Source organism: Capsella rubella, unplaced genomic scaffold (assembly GCF_000375325.1).
Source record: "Capsella rubella cultivar Monte Gargano unplaced genomic scaffold, Caprub1_0 scaffold_7, whole genome shotgun sequence".
Lineage (NCBI taxonomy): Eukaryota > Viridiplantae > Streptophyta > Magnoliopsida > Brassicales > Brassicaceae > Capsella > Capsella rubella.
The window spans coordinates 16,305,467-16,328,169 of record NW_006238917.1 but is presented as its reverse complement, the minus strand read 5'-3'; the positions used below and the strand labels follow the sequence as shown (position 1 = coordinate 16,328,169).

The window sequence follows — 22,703 nt, the reverse complement described above, 5'->3', positions numbered from 1 at the left end:
GGCCAAATTAGAGCTGCTTTCTTGTCTATTGGTTATATGTATCTTCATGCTTAAGATATGCTTTTCTTTTCATGATAAGAATTCACAATGCTTTCTTGTTAATGTTTGGATCACTTTTCTAATGTATAACGATTCAGCAGAAGCAAATATAAATCTGATGAATCAATATATTGATACAAGCTTGTTTAAATAGAAAAAAAAACACATAACAATGAGAGGTAACTTTGCATCAATGTAATTTCTTGAGTCAAGTTTACATAATTACATTCAAGGGGTACACATGAATTGTTCTCACCATTTAATTTAAAAGAAGCTTCCCCTCTTGTGTGCACATTTTCAGAAATTTTATTGGGGTTATGTTGCTAAATTAGTAAGTTTTGGTAACTGCTAGCTGCTTCTGTTGAATCTTTGATTATCCAAGCAAAAACTCAATAGGGCTCTACCTTGCATGCGTAAGAAATAAACTTGATGATTGTGCTTAATTAGAAAGTTTTGGCTTTAGGTTTTGTGACACATGATTCAAGGTGTGTTCATATATATATAACTAGACTTTGTTATCCTTTACTCTGCCTAAATTGGTATCACAAAACTTTGATCTTTTGATTAAGGAAGAAAGTTTGTTTCATTGAATTTATTTTGTATCTCTAGAATTAATTATTATGATTTCTTGAGATTGGAAGTTTTGGAACTTGACCACCACAAGGTTATCAGAAAAGATCAGTACACACAATGAAAATTTAGAAAAAAAACAAAAGAGCGAGAGACATATTATTTAGCGTGGCACTATGACTAGGGTTGAATCCGTCTTGATTTTGTAATAAGCCATGGTGCGACCTTTCTCAAGTTGTATGCCTTTAAAGATCAGCTTCTGCTTGTCAACTGGTGGACCTCCCTTTTCATGGATCTTGGTCATGACGTTTTCAATGGTCTCGTTCTTTTCCACTTCTAGGTTTGATACTTTCCCAGCTAGAGTCAATACAAAAATCCGAAGGACTTGATCCGAATCCAAACGAATGATCATTTCTCGGGTCAGTCCATGGATTTTTAGGTCGATGGTGTCGGAGCTATCGTCTACGTCTAGGTTTATGCTCTTTCCTTCGACTGTTTTGATAGAAATCTGCATATTGCACCACTCGAGTCCCCTTCTTTATGAATCTTTTGGGTCTCCACTTCTTTTCACAGTATTTTATACGGAGGAAACAACTAGGTTAAAGGAAGATTTGTTAAGATAACAATCTTAACAAAATATAAATAACTCTATCTACTTAGATATTATACATATACGCTATATTTATAACCAAATCTTGGTATCGGATTTTGTTAATACAATGTGCTATATAGTACTATAGACTAAAGCCACATTCTTGTCTAATATTGTTAAACGTATCTTCTGGTATGCTTTTTTCTTGAGGTTATGACCAATTTAAATATGCTTTCTTGTTTTTACTTTTGAGTGGATAACGATGCATCATAAGTAAACATAAATTTCGATGTATAGATATATAGGTCATGATGAGAAATTTAATAAAAATGAGAGGTAATATCATGATAATACATTGCTAAATGTTATATAATCTTACCCTAACCGTATTAGAGGCCAGATACTAGAAATGATGAAACAAATCTCTAACTAAGACACAATACTAAAGAAAATGAAGAAAACATATATGATCGACTTCGCTAATACACGTCTCTTAAATACATGGTATTCTCTAACTGTGTCAATTCTTATATATAATTGCTAATAAAACGATTATAAAAGTTTATATTAGAGTTTTCAGTTTTTCATCTTATGTTGTAGTTATTTTATGCTTATGTAAAATTAACAGATCCTACCAAAAAAAATGTAAAATTAACATAGGAGATATGATGGAAAAAAATGTGAAAGTAAACATTAGAAAGGATAAGAAAAAGAAAAAATAGAAGGACTAATGAAAGATAAACGCATCATATAGTTTGTAATTTAATTTTATTTCAATGATTTTATACTTATACATGATTCCAAACCTCCAAATTTATTGCATGTGTAAGTTACATCTCTTCCCAACTTCGATGTTTAGTAGTTAAGTTTGACTTAATTTTGCACATGCTTTCTAAAATTTCCAATATTTTGTTTTGTTTTCAAATCCTAAAAAAATATGTGACTATTCACGTTTTTAGTACAAACAGTCAAGTCTATTTTTAGTCTATTATTACACTAAAGTATGTTCGACCATTCGAGTCTTATTGCTTAACATTAGAAATCAAAATGTGTATATAGGTATTTCAATAGCTATAGAAGTAATATATAGGAGTAAACTCATTATCTAGCATGCACGCGTAAGAAATATGTGCCCCTGCCCCCAACTTAATATTCTAAGTAATAAGTTATATTTTTGAAGTTTATTTTCAAAATTACTTCTCTTGGATATGTTCGAGACAAAATATATTTTACATTAATTTTATATATTGTAATTTATTATATATAGTTATTGTTGTTTTTTTGAACAAAGTAGTATCAATGAAAATAGATATGGTGAAATTAGGTGTTAGAAGGTCGGATTAAAAAAAACAAAAAAAATTAAGAGGTAAGAGACATGATCCTTTTGCTAATACATGTCTCTTGAATCAATGATATTTTCTAAACAAGTGTATGTTGTATATATCATTTATTTTGTATTTTTGCATTACATATTAAAGCAACGATTCTTAAAAAAGTTCCAGAGTTACGCTCTCATCCGTTAGATCCACCACCGTGAACAATCTTCGCTATCAGAGATGTCTTCATAGTTTCGATTCTCAGCATATCAGAGCGATAATGGATTTGAAATGGGAGAGGAAAAAAACAAATGAACGTTGGAAGAGTGAACCGAGGGAGAGAGACTTTGATTGTTTTATTTTACTTTTTAACAAAGAGATATTTTGATTTATATTGTTAGACTACCCTAGTTTAATTAAATTTCCACCGTAACAAAATCATACGTTCATAACTCAGGTGTAAGATATTTGTTAACAATAGTGGATGATTTCTCAAGAGCAGTTTGGCTTTACTTGCTTAATGAGAAGAGTGAAGCTCCTAAACGCTTAAAAAGTTTTTTTGCTTTAACAGAGAGGCAATTTGATACAAAGTAAAGACCATAAGAATTATCTTATCATGTTTATCTTATCATGTTTTGTTTTCACATGTGAGCAGTTTACAAAAAAAAAGAATTATCTATAGCCACAAGATTAAGATCATTTCATAATTCTGAAAAACAAATCATAAATAAAATAAATTAGAGGATTAGAGATGGGAAAAATAAGAGTTTTGTAAAAAAAAAACCATCTTATATAAAATTGGGTTTTCAAAGTTAGTCATTAACAAGATCGTGACACGTGTTAATTGAATTGGTACGATGTTGACACGTGTCAAATAATTAGTGGTAATATATTATATAATTTAGTTTTAAAAAGAATATTTTAAAATAGAAAGAAGAAAATAAAAATTCAGAAAATTTAACAATTACTTAGTAGTAGTCCTAAAGGAAAATGATAGTAATTATAAAATAAAATTAATAATAAAAATTATAAAAATTAAGTCTAAGGAATAAAAAAAATAAACAGATAAAGAAAAAAATACAACAAGTTAGTCAACTATTAGATAATATTAGAAAATATTTACATTATCGTGAATATTCTGTAATATTTAAATATTTTTATTCAGTAAGTTAATCTAAATAAGTTCGTCATTAATGTGACATGTGTCAATTGTATCGATAAGATATTGACATGTGTAAATTAAAGATATATTAAAATATTTTAAAATTAAATTTATGAATCTATCATAAAAAAATTCTACATAAGTAATATATATAATATTATACCTACTTATAATGGATTTTTTATGTTAATTCAGAAATTCTTATTATGTAAAACTTAGTTTTCAGAGTTATTAACTCACGTGATTGTGATATATGTCAGGTAAAATATTAGATGCCGGAATGTGACACATATATTTTGTAAGAAAATTGATAAAATAGAAAATTACAACAAAAAAATACTCATAACTTTTTACTTATAATTAAATTATTAAACCTAATTTTTAGTTATGTTGGTTTGGGTTTATCAAAGAGATTAGGTTTTCATATTTATAATTAAACAAGATTATATGTCGATTTTAGTTTATAAAGAAGGATTAAAGTTTAGTTTTTACAACTAACATGTTATATGATTGCCTGGATTTATAAATTAGGATTATGGTTTAGATTTTACAATTAAACAAGGGTTTATATCGATTTAGGTTTATAAATAAGGAGTAGAATTTCGATTACACAATTTATACAAGGTTATATATCTGTTTCAATTTATAAAAGAGAATTAAGATTCAGATAGTACAATTAATGAATTAACGAGATTATGGGTTTTAAAAAATAAATGTGTTTATTAAATGTTTTTTAATATTATACAATTGTTTAATTTTTAATTTATATTTAAATTTTGTTTAATTTTAATTTATATCTAAAGGTAATATGTATTTTTTTCGTCTTTAAAGTTAATATGTCATAGTGCAACCTCATTGGCCAAAACAAGAGGATGAATAAAAGAGAACTAAAATAGTGACATTACTAACTTAAAATAAGGATAACAACAGTCAGTATAATTCGTAGTATAATGATTTCTAAAATATGTTTTTTCAAATTTCTAATTTTGTATACTTTCATATTTAAAATTTTTTTCTAAATGTTTATCTCAACGACATTGTAACTCATTTTTTTGGATTGATGTTAATTTGTAAGAACTTTACCATCAAATTTTGTAATAATTAATTAAGTTTAAGAAATACAATAAATTGCAAAGTAAAAAAATATACGAGAATAGGCTTTTAAAAAACTAGAAGTTAGAAAATAACATTTTTAAGATAATGGTATACTCATGTTTAGGGTATAATATATAGTTTTTGAAAAACTTTTGTAATAGTAATATTATGAAAATGGTGAATAGCTTACAATTTTTTTGGTGATTGATAATTTAACATTAATATATTTTTATAATGAATTTTTAATAACAGTTTTAATAACAATTTTTAAATATGTACGATACATAAATAATTTTTTTTTAACAAAAAACATTTTACTAACTTAAAAATTATATTTTTTGAATACTTTGGATATAACATTCGTACAATAAAATTTTAATCTTAATTTTAATTTATTTTGATAATAAATAACCCTAGACGGGACCTAATCTATATTAGAAAATATGATATTCAATTAATATTTTTGTTATTATTATAATTTTATAAATTTTAACACATGCAATATTTTTACTTAATACGTGAAAACATAAATTTTAATTTGTGTTGGCCCTAATCGCTAGTGTTTTGTCAAAATGAAGAAGTTGCACATCAACAAAATTAAACTCTAAATCGCTAATTTTATTATTTTACCCAATCGCTTAGAGTTTAGAAAACTCTAAAGAATCCTAACCTTGAAATAGTTTTTGTGACGAATCAAACCTAACAGCTTTAAATCAGTACAACATAAGAACGGTTGGTAAAATCTGAAAACCTTAAATAAGAAAACACGAAAAAGATCAACACGAGGAAGAAGAAAAAGAAGCCCAGTGATTATAGTGGTTTCAAGCCGAATCAAACCATAATCACAAAACCCTAATTACATCAATACAATAAAAATGATTGAAACACAAATTATGAATCCTAAAAGCAAATTAGCGATACAGAGAGATCGAAATACAAACCTAACTTGAAGATTAAGTTGAAACCAATTTTCTCAGGATTCGTCAGAAGACTTCTTCAGCGAGAGAGAGAGAGGAAAATTGAAAAAGAAAATGAATTCAAATAATTATTTTCCACCTGTTACAAAATGAATTCATTTTTTTTTAATTATCATTTTTTTTGACATGTGGGGAGTTAGTAAAAGAAAGATATATATATATATATATATATATATCCACAAATATATTGGTCGTTAAAATGAAATAAAAATAGTTTACAAGATTAAAGCATTATTGTTACACATTCCAAGATCATTTTATAATTCTGAAAAACAAATTAAAAATAAATGAGAGAGAGATTTTGATTTTAACGTGTATATATGGATTGGTATAAACTAATTATATTTGATGAGTTGATAATTTAGCATTTATTTCTTTAATTATTTATGAGGTTTAATCTTGATATCTTTTTTTTTTTTTTTTTTTTTTTTAAATTTTACTTTAAATTTCCATTAGAATAAAACACCTTACAAGGCACAAAGCCCTTAGAAGGACACAGGCCCACAAAAAATTACAAGGCAATAAAGCCCAGCAGGTATACAGACCCAGCATACAAGGCCACCAACAGCCTAAGATGGCACACAGGCCCAAAGGAGATAAAAAGGAAGAGAAGAAGAGGAAAAGAAGAGAAGAGACGAGAGATACACAAACGGAGAAGAAAGGAGAAAATCAATTTTTGATATCTTTGTTGTACGTCTTTCTTATCTCATTTGAGAACGATCAGGTATAATACAATTTTCTCAACTTTAATTTTGATTCATCTATATTTTTCTTTACTTTAAGCGATTCAGAATCAGAAAAAGGAAAAACAATATCATCTTCGTTTTGAGAAAACCCTAGCGGTTTAGGAAATTTTGAAGCCGATTTTTAAAGTTTTGTTGGTTTTTCGTGTTATTTTTTTGTTCGCCGTTGATTACAAGATCAAGATTAAGAACTGTTAGTGATTATTGGGGGAAATAATGAAAAATTGGTTTTGATGTTGTGAAAACCCTAGCGATTTGGGAATTTTAAAGTTTGGTGATTCTTCGTGTTGTTGATTTTGTTCATCGTTGGTTACAAGATTCAGAACTAAGAACTATAGTGATTATTATAACCAGATCTATTGGGTGTTTGTTTCAGTACTATATTTGTCTCGTGACTATCTATTTCTTTATGTTGATCAGTAGGAGTTGCATCTTTAAATTGGCAGTGTTCTCGTCTGATTCTGCAAAAACTCGAAATTCAGGTACTATATGATTGATGTGAGTTTATATATGTGTGTTTGGGTGTTGCCTTATTTATGCGTGTATGTGTCTGGATGTGTTTTTTTTTTAGTTTTTTGACTTAGTTTTGTATTCACTGTCATCAGTTGATAAGCTCTTTCATATTGTTAGAAAAATCTTAGTGGGTTATGTTTCAATAATCTTTCATAATGTTAATTGCAGGACTTATACATTGTAGAGAAACTGAAAACAGTTTATTGAATCGGGTAGCTCATATTTGAATTTTTGATTGCTGAATGTGTTTTTCGAAGAGAACAACACCTCTTAAGTTAGTCAAATAATCCATTTTCTTTGATGTTAAGTTTCTGTAGTTTTTTTGGTTGGAACATCCCTAAAGCACGACCCACTCAACTTGAGCCGAAGGAAACAGTGAGAGTGAGATCATTATATTCATCATTGTGTGTGATTTTTTTTTTTTTTTGTTATTGTTGGTCAGGTGACTCAGTTAAAGGCAGAGGGATTAACGATCTCTGTAGTTGCCGGAGATGTTGGGAAATCGACTGGGAAGGGAGAGAAGGCTACGGTATCGACGGACATTGTCGGTGGGAGTCTCCGGTGTACGAGACGGTTAAGTTTCTTCAGGATGTGAAGACTGGCAAGGTTAATCAGAGAATCTACCACTTTATTGTCTCAACTACGGTGAGGAAGAAATAAAACTTAATTTTGAGTTTTTTGAAAGTGATCTCTGAGGTTACTTTCTTAAAGATGTTGCTATTTTTGTTTTTGCAGGGATCTACAAAATCTGGTGTTTTGGGAGAGACTTCTATTGATTTTGCTGATTATGTTGAAGCAGTTAAGACTTGCAATGTCTCTCTTCCTCTCCAGAATTCAAATTCGAAAGCAATGTTGCACGTTAGCTCTCTCTCACTCTCTCTCTTTCTTTGCATTAATGTTTGTCATGAGATGTTGACAGTGTTTGCATCCAAAGAAAAGCTCACATAATTCTTGCTTCTTTGAACTGGGTTTTTCATTATCAGGTATCAATACAAAGGCAGCAAGAAAATGCAGATCCGCAAAGGTATATATAGGAAACTGGACTCTGCTATTATGAGTTTTCTTTTCGTCAATTCCTTTTTAGGTTCTTATTGGGAGTCTCTGTTTTGTTTGTGGGTTTTGCAGAGTGGTGAAAGAAATCTATAGCTTGGTGAAAAGGTCACGGAGTCAAGATTTGAAATCTAATTTAAAGTATTGAAGCAGATGAAAGCAATAAAAGTGATTCACAAGAGGTACACCTACTCATGTTCTATTATCGCTTTTCCATATTCTTGATTTCTAAAGTCGTTGGTGTATATAAAAAGGTTTAATATTCTATTTGTCTTCTGCTCTCCTAGGACGGTCCATTTGGTAAAGCTTCCCGGATTGCTGAATTGAGGCGTCGAGCATCGATTGAATCTGATACTACGTTGTCAATCTTTGACAGTGGATCCTGAAGTTCTATAATACATAATTTCTGGAGATCCATTCACCAGGAAAATAACATATAAGAAGTAAGGTTTCTTGTTCTCTCTCTCTCTCTCTCTCTTTTCCAAAAATGAGACTGGTCTGGCTTGTTCTGCAAATACTTAACATGTTTAGCAGGTTGAGCTCGTCATAGTTTATAGTTTATGGTCTTCTCTAATATATCTATTAGTGATATGCTTTATTCTGTCCAGATTAACTACCTAGCAAGTATCCATCCTTCACCTGCAAAGATTTTGAGAACAGTGGAGCTCGATGCATCTGCCCTAGTACTTCTCTATGCTTCCTAGTGTGTATTCTCTCTATTTTAGTTGAATATATGTTTTGGGCTGACAACTTCAAGATGCAAAAGACAGGCTCAAAGGCTTCACAAAATGAGATAGCAAATGTTAAGGTAATCTATTTCAATGTTTCGTGTTCTTTTGTCGTACATTTAATTTGTATTTTTGGTTCCTACATTACTCATTTAGTTCTCATGGCTTTTCATACTGTTTTTGTCAATTGTTGCTGGAGACTTTGAATTACTTAGTTCAGGTTAAAGATATGAGCTAGCAGCCCAATTTTCCTTAGGAACACTCACTCTACATCTACAAACATGTAAGTGTTTATTTTGTGCTGGAGGATGTAGTCAGTTTTGTATTTAGACTCTGTTCTTGTCTAATAGATCTATTAGTGATATGGCTTGCTCTGTTCAGATTTTCTACCCAACAAGATGTATCCATCCTTATGTCGCAAAGAATCTGGAGATCCAAGAGTAAGTGATGAGTAAGGTCAAATTTTCTCTCTCCTTCTGTCTCTTCTATCTTGTCAAAAAAAAATCACAAAAACAATATCGAAATTACAGCAAACAACTTCACGAAAACATACAACACCACCAAACACAAAAACAAGAGAAAAGCAATTGACACGAAAATAACTCACGCAAATAAGAAACTCTCATGCACAAAATCCACGCATAGTCGCATACAAACATAGCAATATAGCATTCACGAACACGCATATAAACATAACATCCACGCACTGACGCACACAAACATAGCAATATAGCACCCACGTACACGCACACGTACACGCACACGCATATAAACATAGCATCCACGTACACGTACACGCAAACAAAGAAACGAAAAAATTCCCAACAACGACTTGTAACATGATTCCATGACCACGAGAAGCTTATTGTTTGATTACTATATGATTACATGTAACATGTTTTACCTTTTCGAATACTTGTTGCTTAATGATTGTTGTTGGGATTTAATATACATTAATTTATATTTTTTTGTTCCCTTCTGCGAGAATTGTAAATATTGTTGTAAATTGTAATACAGATTTTTTTTTTGATTAATAAAAAGTAAATAAATTGTTCAATCATTATGTTTAGGGATCCCATTTTGTTTATGTTTCCACAAAATTATATTTGTGGGTCCTTTGGTTAAAATAATATCAGATATTGGGTACCTTTATTAGTAAAAATATCAAAAGATTACGTAGGAGTTATTTATGCAAAACACTTTGAAAGTTTGGACTATTCTGCACCGTTAAAAAGAATTGGAATAATTTTGAAAATACGGAAAGATCCGTAGTAATTAGTAAATACAAAAAGATATGGCGTAATTCGGTAAATATCAAAAGATATGGGATGTTACTGTAAATACCAAAAGATTTAGGGTAATTTAATAAATAAAAAAGATTTGGGGCATTTTGGTAAATATGTAAAGATATAGGGATGATGAGATAAATATCAAAAGATAGAGAGTAGATTGGTAAATATATTACAATATGAGACAGTTTGCTAAATATCCAAAGATTAGAGGCATGTTGGTAAATAACAAAAGATCTGACGTATTTTTGTAAACACAAAAGATCCAAAATTACTTGATAAATATTAAAAGATGCAGTGATCGTAATACGTACGTTCTTTCTGCTACTAGCCATTCCAATTTAGTGGGTCGTTTCAGCATCGAAATATAAAAAAATAGTGCGTTGACCAAACCCTAAAACGCAGAGTTTTAAACTGAGATCAGACCACACAAAAACGCACCGTTACAACTAAAGCAACCTATCAAACACAACAACAAAATATAATAAAGGAATATAATAAAGGAAGTGATCTTCTGTCTACTACTAACAATGCTTCAGGATTTAATGATCTTCTGACACTATCATTGGATCACTTGATCTGGTTTGCACAGAGCTTGATCTGTTTCTAAGTTTCATGGTTACCTGAAATGGATGATGATGTTCTGTTCTTTTTTGGGGTTTAAAGGTATGGAGAAAGACACAAGTCTGAATCAAAGGTTTGTTTAGTTGAGTTTATCTTCTTTTATTAGTCAACACATGTTTCGACGCCAATAATTCATTCTACATTATTTTATTTGGTTAAAAAACCAATTTGCATATTAGATTTATTATAGATTCTGCTACTTGTCTGCTGATTCAACTGAAAACAAAAAAAAAGTCTCTCATTTTATTTAAAAAGATATTATCAGTTCTTGTCTGGAGCTTTGGTCTTCTCTTTGATTTCCTGGTAAGAGTTTTCGTTTCTGTGGAAATCTGTAAGAGTTTTCATTTCAATCTCATAGTTTATTACATACTTTGTGTAGATCCTGAAAATATTGCTCAAGACTCAAAAAAAAGAATGGGTTCTCTCTGTTCAATTGCACTGTTTCTTTATTTCCTTGTGTTGTTTCTTGCCAACATATCCTTGTCACATCCTTTATGTAATGATTTGAGTAGGTGGCTCTTTCTCTTTTCTCTTAAAAGGTTAGATTGATAAGCTTGTGTTTTCTGTGTCATCTCTTTTCTGACTTTTGTGAGTTTTTTTTGGTCAGCTGCACCGTTTAGTGTGAAGCAACCGCTTGCTTTTTGTCAATTCGATGGAAGTGTATGTTGTAACTCCAAGGAGGACTTGAAGTTGCAGAGACAGTTTAAAGCAGTCAATGTATCTGGGGGCTGTTCTCTACTTCTCAAATCATTACTTTGCTCGGTAAACACACAAATGTTTCATCTTTTTTAGCCTTTGATGCTGAAACATTATGTGATTAAATTGCTTGGATGCTATGGTTCTGTTCATGATTTGATGATCCTCTTATCTTGTTGCAGAAGTGTGATCCTTTCGCAGCAGAGCTTTTCCGTGTTGAATCAGAATCTAGACAAGTTCCTGTTCTCTGCAACTCGACAGTTTCTTCTAAAAACTCAGCACAATCGCTGGCAGATGTTGATTTCTGCGCCAGGTTTTGGAATGAATGCAATAATCTTTCTGTGACCAACACTCCGTTTGCATCTCAAGCTGGAGATGGAGGCAACAACACTTCTACAATATCCGAAACATGGAAATCAAGCAATGACTTCTGCAAGATTTTTGGTGGAGCTTCAGATGAATCATCTGTGTGCTTCAATGGCCAGGCGGTTTCGTTTAACATTTCAAAAGCTACTGGTCCATCTCCTTCAGGGATATGTCTTGAGAAGCTTGGAAATGAGTCTTATCTTAACATGGTACCTCATCCCGATGGTTCTAATCGCGTCTTTCTGTCTGATCAACCCGGGAAGATATACTTGGCGACAGTTCCAGCTGAAGGATCTGGAGAACTTTTGAAAATAGACGAATCTAACCTGTTTCTTGATCTTACTCGAGAAGTGCACTTTGATGCTGAGCTTGGTCTCTTGGGAATAGCTTTCCATCCAGACTTCTTGAAAAACGGTAGATTCTTCGCATCTTTCAACTGCGATAAAGCTAAGTGGCCAGAATGTTCTGGAAAATGCGCGTGCAACTCAGATATCGACTGTGACCCAACAAACCTAGATTCTGATGATGGAGCAAACCCATGTCAATACCATAGTGTCATATCAGAATTCTTTACCAATGGTATGAAAAATATCTCACCTTCGTTTATAGCTCTTTTTCTCTTAGATTTGATGTTGCTGAAACGTTATTGATATACTTCAGGGACTTATGTTAGACCGGTGGAGGTAAGAAGAATCTTTACAATGGGTCTTCCTTTTACAACACATCACGGTGGACAGATCTTGTTCGGACCTAAAGATGGTTACTTGTATTTCATGATGGGAGATGGAGGAAGTAAAGGAGATCCACACAACTTTGCACAGAACAAGAGATCGTTGCTCGGGAAGATCATGAGACTTGATGTGAATAGTGTTCTTGGTAATAATATATGCTATGCAGCAGAAGCATACATAACAAATGAACATGGAATTTGATTTTTGGTTTCTTTATTGGTTTTCAGATACAAAAGCCATAAGCAAGTTTCAGCTATGGGGAAACTATTCTATACCAAAGGACAATCCGTTTTCTCAAGATAAGAATCTGCTTCCTGAGATATGGGCCATGGGAGTTAGAAATCCATGGCGATGCAGTTTTGATTCAGAGAGACCATCTTATTTTCTTTGCGCAGATGTTGGCGAGGTATGACGACAATTTCTATGTTCTGTCTTCACATTCAAATGAAGCAATGAACATTTCCTTATATGTTGAGTTTGCAGGACAAATATGAAGAAGTTGATATGATCACTAAAGGAGGAAACTATGGTTGGCATAACTACGAGGGAACTTTGCCGTTTACTCCTTCGAGATCTCCTGAAATCAGCAACTCAACAACAAAGATTGCAAATCCAATCTTCCCTGTAATGATGTACAATCATTCAGAAGGATCAGCCTCAATAACTGGCGGATACTTTTACCGTTCCTCCACCAATCCATGTTTGTATGGAACGTACGTTGACTCATTCCTCTTCTTCTCCTCATTGTCAAATCAAGAACCATTCCTCTGTTTGTGATTACGTTTGTTTTGTGTGTTTTTAGTTATCTCTTTGCAGACTTATACGCCGGAGTCATTTGGGGTGGGACTGAAACTCCAGTTGGTAGTGGAAACTTCACGAGATCTCATATTCCGTTACAATGCGCTTCAGATTCACCACTCCCTTGCTCATCTGAAACAGAGCCCTCTGTTTCTTCATCACCATCACTTGGCTTTGTGTTCTCTTTTGGACAAGACAACAATAAAGACGTCTACTTACTTGCAAGCACTGGTGTTTACAGAATCGTTCGCCCGAGCCGCTGTAACTTCCATTGCTCTCTTGAAAACACAACGTCCTTACCTCCTTCACAACAGCCTGATCGTTCTCCACCGTCTCCCTCGTCGTCTAAAAGACTACTAAACAACATATGTACTCTTGTTATAAATCTCCTAGCTAATTTGTGTTTTCTTTTGGTTGTAATGTAGAGAAAGAAATGAACATTTTTTAAAGATCCAAAATTTGTTGCGACACCAATTACTTTTTAGCCAGCAATATCAACAAACTCTGGTTCGTAAAGCTTCTTTAAAGTTTAAATGAGAAAAAAACTATCTTTGTATCCATCTCACTATTGAAAACAAAACACCAAACAGAGTTAGTTCCTCAGTGGACACGTGACATCGATGTTGGGAGCTTCATGAGATTATCTGATTTTGTAATAATCGGTTCTATTGGTTCGGTTTGTTCCGGTTCAACCTAACGACTAGATTATATATTAACTCTTTGTTTTTGAAAAGATTTTGTAAAATCCAATGTTGTAAAGATGTACATAGATATCATTGCTTCATCTTCTTCGCCATCACTTTCTCTTCCATTGTTACCCTTAACCAGACCTCGTATTTACACTTCCATACCCTTCTCCACCATTCCCGGAGCTAGACAACGCAATCTCATCTTCACAGTCTCTGCTTCTTCATCATCATCATCTTCACAAACCAAAAAGGTATGGACAAAACAACAACCGGAGAAGAAGAACTCCTCAACGACGTTGAGGAAACATCGGAGGTATCAAAGATCTGCTTTTCTCGATCACGACGTCGATATGGACGAGCTTTTAGCTTCAATTCACCAGACCCAGAACGAAAAAGAGCTTTTTTCTCTGCTTTCTTCTTACAAAGACGGACAGTTGTCTATACGGTTCATGGTTTCGCTTCTTTCTCGAGAAAATGATTGGCAGAGATCATTGGCGTTGCTCGATTGGGTTCATGAGGAAGCTAAATACACACCTTCGGTTTATGCCTACAATGTAGTTCTTCGAAATGTGTTGAGAGCTAAGCAGTTTGATATTGCACACGGACTGTTCGACGAAATGCGTCAGAGAGCTCTTGCGCCTGATAGGTATACTTATTCGACGCTAATTACTTCGTTTGGGAAAGAGGGTATGTTTGATTCGGCTTTGTCTTGGCTTCAAAAGATGGAGCAAGACCGTGTTTCTGGTGACCTTGTTTTGTATAGCAATCTCATTGAGCTTTCTAGGAGGCTGTGTGATTATTCAAAGGCTATTTCAATTTTCTCGAGGTTGAAGAAGTCTGGTATTACTCCTGATCTTGTTGCGTATAATTCGATGATCAATGTTTATGGAAAGGCCAAATTGTTTAGAGAGGCACGGTTACTTATAAAGGAGATGACCGAAGCTGGTGTCTTGCCAAATACAGTTAGTTACTCCACTCTTTTGAGTGTTTATGTAGAGAACCAGAAGTTTTTAGAAGCGTTATCGGTTTTCGCAGAGATGAAAGAGGTGAATTGTCCGTTGGATCTCACGACTTGTAATATAATGATTGATGTTTATGGTCAGCTTGACATGGTTAAAGAAGCTGATAGGTTGTTTTGGAGTTTGAGGAAAATGGATATCGAACCAAATGTTGTTAGCTACAATACCATCCTTCGTGTTTACGGAGAGGCTGAGCTTTTCGGTGAAGCAATTCATCTTTTCAGGTTGATGCAGAGGAAAGACATTGAACAGAACGTTGTTACGTACAACACGATGATTAAGATTTATGGGAAAACTATGGAGCACGAAAAGGCCACGAATCTTGTTCGAGAGATGCAGAGCCGAGGAATTGAACCTAACGCCATTACCTACTCAACTATTATATCAATATGGGGGAAAGCTGGGAAATTGGACAGAGCTGCGACTCTGTTTCAGAAGCTGAGGAGCTCAGGTGTGGAAATCGATCAAGTTCTGTATCAAACCATGATTGTGGCTTATGAAAGAGTTGGCCTAATGGGCCATGCTAAACGTCTGCTTCACGAGTTAAAACTCCCGGATAATATCCCTCGGGAAACCGCCATCACCATTCTGGCTAAAGCCGGGAGAACTGAAGAGGCGACATGGGTTTTCCGTCAAGCTTTTGAATCTGGAGAGGTAAAAGACATATCAGTATTTGGGTGTATGATCAATCTCTACTCAAGAAACCAAAGGTACGTAAACGTCATCGAAGTCTTTGAGAAAATGAGAACCGCTGGCTACTTTCCGGATTCAAACGCGATAGCTATGGTGTTAAACGCGTACGGGAAACAAAGAGAGTTCGAAAAAGCAGATACGGTTTACAGAGAAATGCAAGAAGAAGGATGTGTATTCCCTGATGAAGTTCATTTCCAAATGCTGAGTCTATACTCATCAAAGAAAGATTTTGAGATGGTTGAAACGTTGTTTCAGAGATTGGAATCTGAGCCTAATGTCAATAGCAAGGAGTTGCATTTGGTTGTGGCTGCTTTGTATGAGAGAGCAGATAAACTAAACGATGCTTCAAGAGTCATGAATCGAATGAGAGAACGAGGCATCTTAAAACCGTTTTCTTAACGTTGACTTATTTGTTAATGGGCTTTTTATTGGCCCATCACATAGATTCCAGATCTTTTTTTTTTTTTTTTTTTAATTTCCTTGTAATAATTTCATACCTACTAAGATCTGATCTGATTTAAATGCGCTTGACCAGTAAATCTTACTCTCTATTTCGTTATTTCCTAATAATCCCATTTGTCTCAGTTCTTCAATCTTCTCTTCTCTTTAGTAACGTTTATTTCTTCTTCTTCTTCTTCAATCTCTCATTGACCCAGAAACCAAAACAACCCTAATTTGCAGAAACATATCCAAAGTTTCAGTTTTTATTATAAAAAATGGGGTTTTTGTAATCCGAGAAAACAGTGAGGGAAAAAAAGATGTCAACTTTGAATTGACCTCTCTGTCTTATTTTTTTTTTGGGATTCGATGAAGAAATTGAGAAGCTATTACTCAAATGTGAGACATCATCAGAATCATCATCATCATCATCATAATCATCACAATGTTGTGTCTTCTTTCTCAGAAAGGAGATGGATTTTTTTCCCTCTTTTGATTGGTTCAATCTTCGCTTTGTTCTTACTCTTCCTCACAACCCTAACTTCACCAACCCGGTTCCTTCCTTTTACCCGACCCGTTTTGTTATCCGGATCTGGTTCATCAGCTTTCGTTGAATCTAAGATCAAACCTCAACAAGTCTCATCACTCCCTTCGTCTCCTCGTTTTGCTTACTTGGTTTCTGGATCCGCCGGTGATGGCAAATCTCTCCGGCGAACTCTTTTGGCTCTTTACCATCCGAATAATCGGTATGTTGTTCATTTAGACAGAGCGTCTTCGAATGAGGAGAGAGAGGAGCTCCATGGATACATCAAAAACTCGACTTTGTTTGCGAGGTTTATGAATGTTCATATGATTGAGAAAGCTAATCTTGTCACGTATCGTGGACCAACCATGGTTGCGAATACACTTCACGCTGCTGCGATTTTGCTTAGGGAAGGAGCTGATTGGGATTGGTTTATTAATCTTAGCTCATCAGATTATCCTCTAGTGACTCAAGATGGTGAGGTTTCTGATAAAAATTGGAACTTTGGTTTATGAACTGTGGTTTCTTTCACTAAAGGTTTGACCTTTTTTTGTATCAGATTTGTTGCATATCTTTTCGCATTTGCCGCGGGATTTGAACTTCATTGATCATACGAGTAACATTGGATGGAAAGCGTAAGAGAATTAGAGTTTAGAGTTTTTTTTGTGTCTCTCTCTCTCTCTCTGTTATTTTTGTATAGTAACTTATTTTGGAGTTGTTTTGATTTGGTTGTTTCAGATCACAAAGAGCTAAACCGGTGATTATAGATCCTGGACTGTATTTGAACAAGAAATCTGATGTTTTTTGGGTTACTCAAAGACGAAGTATTCCAACAGCATTCAAGCTCTTCACAGGTGTGCTTTGATCTCTGAGACTTAAAAGTTCAAGACTATGTAATACTAGGCAAAACTTTATAATCTCTGAGCAATTTGTACGCTTGATTGATTGTTTTGGTTGTTTAGTTTCGGTGTTTCTCAGATGTGCTACATTTCTCACTGGTTGAACATAGACTGCTTAGGAAAAACTTTCATCTTATTCAGAACCTTTGCTGAGATCTGTGCATGATACTATTAAGTTGGTGATGCGTGTTGCCTTTGATTGTTGGGGAGACTTTTTGTTTTTTCAGAGACAATGCGTGTTGCATTGTTTCGATTTCAGATTCTCTTTAACTAATATTTGATTATTGGAAACAGGCTCTGCTTGGATGGCGTTATCACGGCCATTTATCGACTACTGTATTTGGGGTTGGGATAATCTACCTCGTACTGTCTTAATGTATTACTCGAATTTTCTCTCTTCTCCAGAAGGATATTTTCACACTGTTCTCTGCAACGCTGAGGAATTCAGAAACACAACAGTAAATAGCGACCTGCACTACATATCGTGGGACAATCCGCCTAAGCAACATCCACACCATCTCACGCTTGCAGACATGACTAAAATGGTAAATAGCAATGCCCCGTTTGCAAGAAAATTCAGAAGAGAAGATCCTGTCCTTGATAAGATTGATGATGAGCTGCTTAACAGAGGTACTGGGATGGCTACACCTGGTGGTTGGTGCATTGGAAGCCGTGAAAATGGGAGTGACCCTTGTGATGTTATTGGTGACACTGGTGTTATCAGGCCTGGTCCAGGCGCTAAACGGCTTGAGAATCTGGTCACTTGGTTACTATCCACTGAGAATTTCCGACCGAAACAGTGCAAGTGATATGAACAGCTAGAGAATGCCATCATAGAGATTGAATGTAGCAGCCTTGATTATTGGGATTAGATGTGATTTAGGATCTGATAGAATCCCTCAGTTAGTCAAGAATATAAGTGAACATACAGAACAATTTGGCTATGGCTGTGGCTGTGGCTGTGGCTGTGGGAAGTATTTGTCTTGTTGCTCCACACAACATGCCTTCAAGGTAGTGTTGTAGTTCTCACATTTTCACAAAATTATCAGATTGGAATTTTGAGATTTTTAAGTGTTCCCTATGTGAAAATTTTGTACTCTGCATAATTGTTTTAAAATGTAGTTTCTTTCTTTTACAATTTCTAAGTTCACTAAGTTCTCTAAATTGCACCTTCTGTTTTTTTCTATTGTTTTTTTTTCGAACAAATTTCCAACTTTGTAGTTAAAAGTAAAGGAAACAAGTCAAACAACAGTTAAACCCAAGATATGCAAGTATGCAACCACGGTAGAATCAGCACTAGTAAAAATAAAAATAATAAGCTTTAACAATGTAAAGCTAATAAGTATCCTAATGTCACTTAGAATTAATAATCAAATCTCACCAAATCACAAGTTATTTTCTTTTAAAAATCTTTAACAAATAACCCAAAATTCTACAACCTACACTCAAATCTCTCAAAATTCTAAAATATTAAAATCTCACTAAATCTCCTAAAATATGCAGTTCAATACACCCCCCTAAATTCCTCGTCCAAAATAAAGTTTTGTAATTTTTTATTGACATGTATGACAAGATTTGAATAACAAAATTGTGTTTGTCGTTTTAAGAATAGAATTATGTTTCTTTATAGATGTCGTTTTAGATTTTTAATGTTGATATTTCTAAAAGTTCCAGTATTATGTCTACCTTCTACCTTATTATTATCCGTATCAAATTAAATAGTTTATTCATTAGGGGTAAAACATAAAACTAAATTGTTATCCTAAGATATGTGAAATTATCTAGAAAGATAAGTAATTTGAAACGGAAGGAACAGTAATTTAAAACCAAAAAATATTAAATAGATAATTTCTTTATATATTGTCGCCTTATTATACATATCAATTTGATATGAGGATTTTAGTAACTTACTATGACCGGATCGGATTTACAGCTTAAGACAAAAGAAGCAGATTCATGCAAGTAGGTCTATTGGCTAATTAAGAGATCAGTACATCATTGCTAAAACAATCAAATTTGGATCCTTATTTAATTTGATAACTCTCTATTATGAATTTTTGGAATGGGGTTGCTCCCTCCAATTATCCAACCCACTCCATCTAATGCAGCTTAAACTAAGAATGATTAGAATAAACAGGACAAACAGCAAAATTGGCTAATAAATCGAAAAGTTCGATAAGTTTGACATCGTACCAATTTACATAATTTTACAAAAATGATCAAATTTAAGAAATAAACTTAAAAACCTGAGAAATGGAAAAAAGAGTTAACTAAAAATGAACTCACTCGAAAAAAAAAAGAAAAAAAAATCATATCCCGAACCGACTACATTTTCATATAAATAGGGAATTCTTCGATCTAAGAACGGATATGCAATTTTACACAAATTAAAGACTTAGGTCCTAAAATTGACATTGTTCTGTAAAGAAATTGACTTAGGTAGAATATAGAATACTAAAGAAATCTTACATTGTTCTAGAAAAATTCTGTAATATTCAAATTTGTGCTTCTAATTCAATAAAGAAAAATTTGTTCTAGAAAAATTCTGTAATACCAAGTCTACTTAAATTAGTTGTCTACTCAAATTAGTTGTACGGGGTTTTACGTATACATGAATAACACTCAAGCTTCATACGTATATCTTAAGATTTATGGGGGATTATTCTTATGTTCAGCTAAAGATTTCAATTTCTTCTCTACGTTTTGAATTTTAATGATCCAACACAAAAAATGGACACGGTGCTTAATTTTCAAAGTTTATAATAATAAAAGAAGAAATGTTTTGGTGGAAAAACATGTTAGAATTAAACTCATTTCGTATGTATATTTTAAAGTTTAACTCAGAGTGCTAGATTTTGTTTGTATGAAGCTATTTTTGTATATCATGTAGTTTGGGTTACAAGATCTTTTTATTTAACATATTTTGTTACGAATTTTGAGAAAAATGTTTTTTCTTATCACTGTCTAAAATAAATTCTATTTTACAGGAAACATTTTTGTTATATGTACAAAATATACTTCCACTATATAATAAACTAAATTTTAAATATAACATTCTCGTGATCTAAATCATATCAGCTTTAATATATAATTTTAATAGTCAAATACTATAATGAATAGTATAATTTTATTCTAAATTTGAAAAATAATTTAGAATTAAGTATATTACTATATTAACTTAAATTGAAACCATAGTCAAACAAAGATTTTGTTTTCAACAACTCTTCTTCAAAAAATTACCAAAATTTTAGTCAAACTAATATTGAAACCTTATCACTAACATAATATGGTAGAAAATCAAAATAGGAGCCTAACAATACAGTCAAAACTTTTAGAGCATTTAATATTATTGAATGGTGGATGGTAAAATGAAAGCTATATATTCATATATCTAGACATCAGTAGTTTTTCTTCTGTTATTCTTAAACATTTGTGTTACCACACTTTCTAACTAACTAAAACAAACCGGGAATCGAGTGTCAATTCAATGGAGTCGTCTGTTTCATCAACCTACAAGGTATTAATTAACATATTATATATATTTCTATATATTCGGTCATTAATTATGTGATTAAACAGATTAGCATGCTTCTCTTTTTTTACCATAGGCCTTTGCTATTAGCAGATTATTACATCCCTAGTTTTTTTTTTCAAGCATTACGTAATGCAATGACCTCAATAACTTTGACTTGCTAAAACCTAAAAAAGCTGCATGTGCGTATATATGTGTTATTTTTTTGGTATGTATGGATTTGAGATTTTGATACTTCATGCATGTAACATGTTTCCCAAACTACGTCCATTTTGCAGAGACCATTAAATGAGGTCCGGGAAGAGGAGAAGAATAAGGATAGACAAAGCAAACTTTGGACATCCTTAGAGGATTCGAAACTCAGAGAGCTTGTGGCTGTTTCTGGTCCTCAAAAATGGAGTCACATTGGAAAGCAAATGCAAGGAAGAACAGGTCCTAAATGTGCTTCTTGATTTTTCTTGAGATATCTTAGGTTCTATTGGAAAGCTAAAAATCATTTTCTTCGATTTTTGTGTGTTTGAAGGTAAGACTTGTAGATCAAGGTGGTTTAACTATTTGGATCCAAAGATCAACAAAGATGCTTTTAGTGATGAGGAAAATGAAAAGCTACTCAAAGCTCATAAAGAATTGGGTAACAAATGGTCAAGGATCGCAAAGCGTTTTCATGGAAGAACAGATAGAGCAGTGCATAAACAGTTTGACAAACTTATGAGACGAGAACTAAAGAAGCCATCAAGTGCTTCTCCTCATGACCCAAATGACAAAGCAGAAGGGTGATAGAACCTTATTTATACCTTTGATGAAGAAGACTCTATAAAAACATCAACATAACAACGTTTGTATTTTTACATGCAAGAAAACTCAAGATTCTGTTTCTCTATGATGTAAAGCTAATAACCAAAAAAACTTGTCAAAGGAGTTTAAATTAAAAAATATATCATAGAATTAAGTTTTGTAATATTTTTTTGAACTTTGCGAGAAGATTTGAATGACTATTTTTTTTTTCTTTTTTGGTATTCCCTCTATTTTAGTTTAGTGTTCGTTTTAAGAATATAATTTTTTTTCATAATAATTATTGTTTTAGATTTTAAATGGAAATGTTTTGTAAAATTTCCAGTTTTATCTCTATTTTTAGTTTATTATTATTTATATCAAGTTATATAGTGTATTCGTTAGGAATAAAATATAAAATTTAATTGTGTTTTAATATATGTGAAATTATCTAGAAACAAAAGTAATTTGAAACGGAGAGAGTAGTAATTTAAAAACATAATCGTGTTTTAAATATCTCTGAATTTTTTTATCCTTCTTTTGTCTTGTCGTCATATTATAGATCAGTTCGATACAGATGTGGATTTTAGTAACTCACTCAAAAAGATAGGATTTGCATGGAAAAAAAAATTATAGTCAAGTTTAAGGAAATAAACTAAATATCTAAGAAATTAGGAAAAATAAGCTAACTAAAAATCAAATCACTAGAAACACAGGAAAAGAGATTTTCGATCGAAGAACGAATATGCAATTTTATTCACATTAGACCCTAAAAGTAAAATTGATTATTCTTAAGAACTCTACATTGTTCATCAAACTAGCGAGAAAAATTCTGTAATCTTTGATTTTT

At 32.7% G+C, this 22,703-nt stretch overlaps 5 protein-coding genes and 1 long non-coding RNA gene across 15 annotated transcripts; 5 read left to right on the top strand and 1 right to left on the bottom strand.

Moving 5' to 3' along the window:
• Positions 1 to 772: 772 nt before the first annotated feature.
• On the bottom strand, positions 773 to 1,123 carry LOC17878364 (polyubiquitin). The gene has a single exon (XM_006285102.1). It carries the CDS (start codon positions 1,121 to 1,123, stop codon positions 773 to 775), a length of 351 nt encoding a protein of 116 aa, XP_006285164.1.
• A 5,245-nt stretch (positions 1,124 to 6,368) lies between these two features.
• Positions 6,369 to 7,430, top strand: LOC111829279. 2 transcript variants are annotated; one of them, XR_002832763.1, is made up of 4 exons: positions 6,369 to 6,475; positions 6,915 to 6,976; positions 7,176 to 7,219; positions 7,316 to 7,422. It is a non-coding gene; the product is annotated as an uncharacterized LOC111829279 (long non-coding RNA). The 2 variants fall into 2 exon arrangements; XR_002832762.1 differs by having other exon boundaries at positions 7,176 to 7,430.
• Positions 7,431 to 8,348: 918 nt separating this feature from the next.
• Positions 8,349 to 13,808, top strand: LOC17880257 (HIPL1 protein). Of its 9 annotated transcripts, none has more exons than XM_023777983.1 (11): positions 8,349 to 8,500; positions 8,666 to 8,740; positions 8,824 to 8,865; positions 9,001 to 9,068; positions 9,167 to 10,740; positions 11,306 to 11,460; positions 11,577 to 12,339; positions 12,421 to 12,636; positions 12,719 to 12,897; positions 12,975 to 13,204; positions 13,294 to 13,808. In XM_023777983.1, the coding sequence occupies exons 5-11, from the start codon at positions 10,707 to 10,709 to the stop codon at positions 13,712 to 13,714; spliced, it is 1,998 nt and encodes a 665-aa protein (XP_023633751.1). In that variant the 5' UTR covers positions 8,349 to 8,500; positions 8,666 to 8,740; positions 8,824 to 8,865; positions 9,001 to 9,068; positions 9,167 to 10,706; the 3' UTR covers positions 13,715 to 13,808. The 9 variants fall into 9 exon arrangements, with proteins under 9 accessions (XP_023633751.1, XP_023633748.1, XP_023633749.1 ...); XM_023777980.1 differs by having other exon boundaries at positions 8,985 to 9,068; XM_023777981.1 differs by having other exon boundaries at positions 8,942 to 9,068.
• A 241-nt stretch (positions 13,809 to 14,049) lies between these two features.
• LOC17878433 (pentatricopeptide repeat-containing protein At5g39980, chloroplastic) lies at positions 14,050 to 16,229 on the top strand. Its single transcript, XM_006285994.2, has one exon. The coding sequence runs from the start codon at positions 14,050 to 14,052 to the stop codon at positions 16,087 to 16,089; it is 2,040 nt and encodes a 679-aa protein (XP_006286056.1). The 3' UTR covers positions 16,090 to 16,229.
• A 70-nt stretch (positions 16,230 to 16,299) lies between these two features.
• Positions 16,300 to 18,714, top strand: LOC17878014 (beta-glucuronosyltransferase GlcAT14A). Its single transcript, XM_006285908.2, has 4 exons — positions 16,300 to 17,128; positions 17,211 to 17,286; positions 17,390 to 17,505; positions 17,845 to 18,714. Exons 1-4 carry the CDS (start codon positions 16,498 to 16,500, stop codon positions 18,357 to 18,359), a joined length of 1,338 nt encoding a protein of 445 aa, XP_006285970.1. The 5' UTR covers positions 16,300 to 16,497; the 3' UTR covers positions 18,360 to 18,714.
• Positions 18,715 to 21,037: 2,323 nt separating this feature from the next.
• On the top strand, positions 21,038 to 21,859 carry LOC17878888 (transcription factor MYB105). The gene is made up of 3 exons (XM_006282429.2): positions 21,038 to 21,067; positions 21,361 to 21,514; positions 21,606 to 21,859. The coding sequence occupies exons 1-3, from the start codon at positions 21,038 to 21,040 to the stop codon at positions 21,857 to 21,859; spliced, it is 438 nt and encodes a 145-aa protein (XP_006282491.2).
• Positions 21,860 to 22,703: the final 844 nt, after the last annotated feature.

What these genes read in the sequence shown, in the direction of transcription:
- LOC17878433 (XM_006285994.2), top strand. Translation starts at nt 14,050, where the DNA reads ATGTACATAGATATCATTGCTTCATCTTCTTCGCCATCACTTTCTCTT.
- LOC17878364 (XM_006285102.1), bottom strand. Translation starts at nt 1,123, where the DNA reads ATGCAGATTTCTATCAAAACAGTCGAAGGAAAGAGCATAAACCTAGAC.
- LOC17880257 (XM_023777976.1), top strand. Translation starts at nt 11,113, where the DNA reads ATGGGTTCTCTCTGTTCAATTGCACTGTTTCTTTATTTCCTTGTGTTG. An exon ending in TCCTTTATGTAATGATTTGA is followed by an intron (nt 11,207 to 11,305) that starts GTAGGTGGCTCT and finishes TTTTTTGGTCAG; the next exon opens with CTGCACCGTTTAGTGTGAAG. An exon ending in TCAAATCATTACTTTGCTCG is followed by an intron (nt 11,461 to 11,576) that starts GTAAACACACAA and finishes ATCTTGTTGCAG; the next exon opens with AAGTGTGATCCTTTCGCAGC.
- LOC17878014 (XM_006285908.2), top strand. Translation starts at nt 16,498, where the DNA reads ATGAAGAAATTGAGAAGCTATTACTCAAATGTGAGACATCATCAGAAT. An exon ending in AGTAACATTGGATGGAAAGC is followed by an intron (nt 17,287 to 17,389) that starts GTAAGAGAATTA and finishes TGGTTGTTTCAG; the next exon opens with ATCACAAAGAGCTAAACCGG. An exon ending in AGCATTCAAGCTCTTCACAG is followed by an intron (nt 17,506 to 17,844) that starts GTGTGCTTTGAT and finishes TATTGGAAACAG; the next exon opens with GCTCTGCTTGGATGGCGTTA.
- LOC17878888 (XM_006282429.2), top strand. Translation starts at nt 21,038, where the DNA reads ATGGAGTCGTCTGTTTCATCAACCTACAAG. An exon ending in CTGTTTCATCAACCTACAAG is followed by an intron (nt 21,068 to 21,360) that starts GTATTAATTAAC and finishes TCCATTTTGCAG; the next exon opens with AGACCATTAAATGAGGTCCG. An exon ending in GCAAATGCAAGGAAGAACAG is followed by an intron (nt 21,515 to 21,605) that starts GTCCTAAATGTG and finishes GTGTGTTTGAAG; the next exon opens with GTAAGACTTGTAGATCAAGG.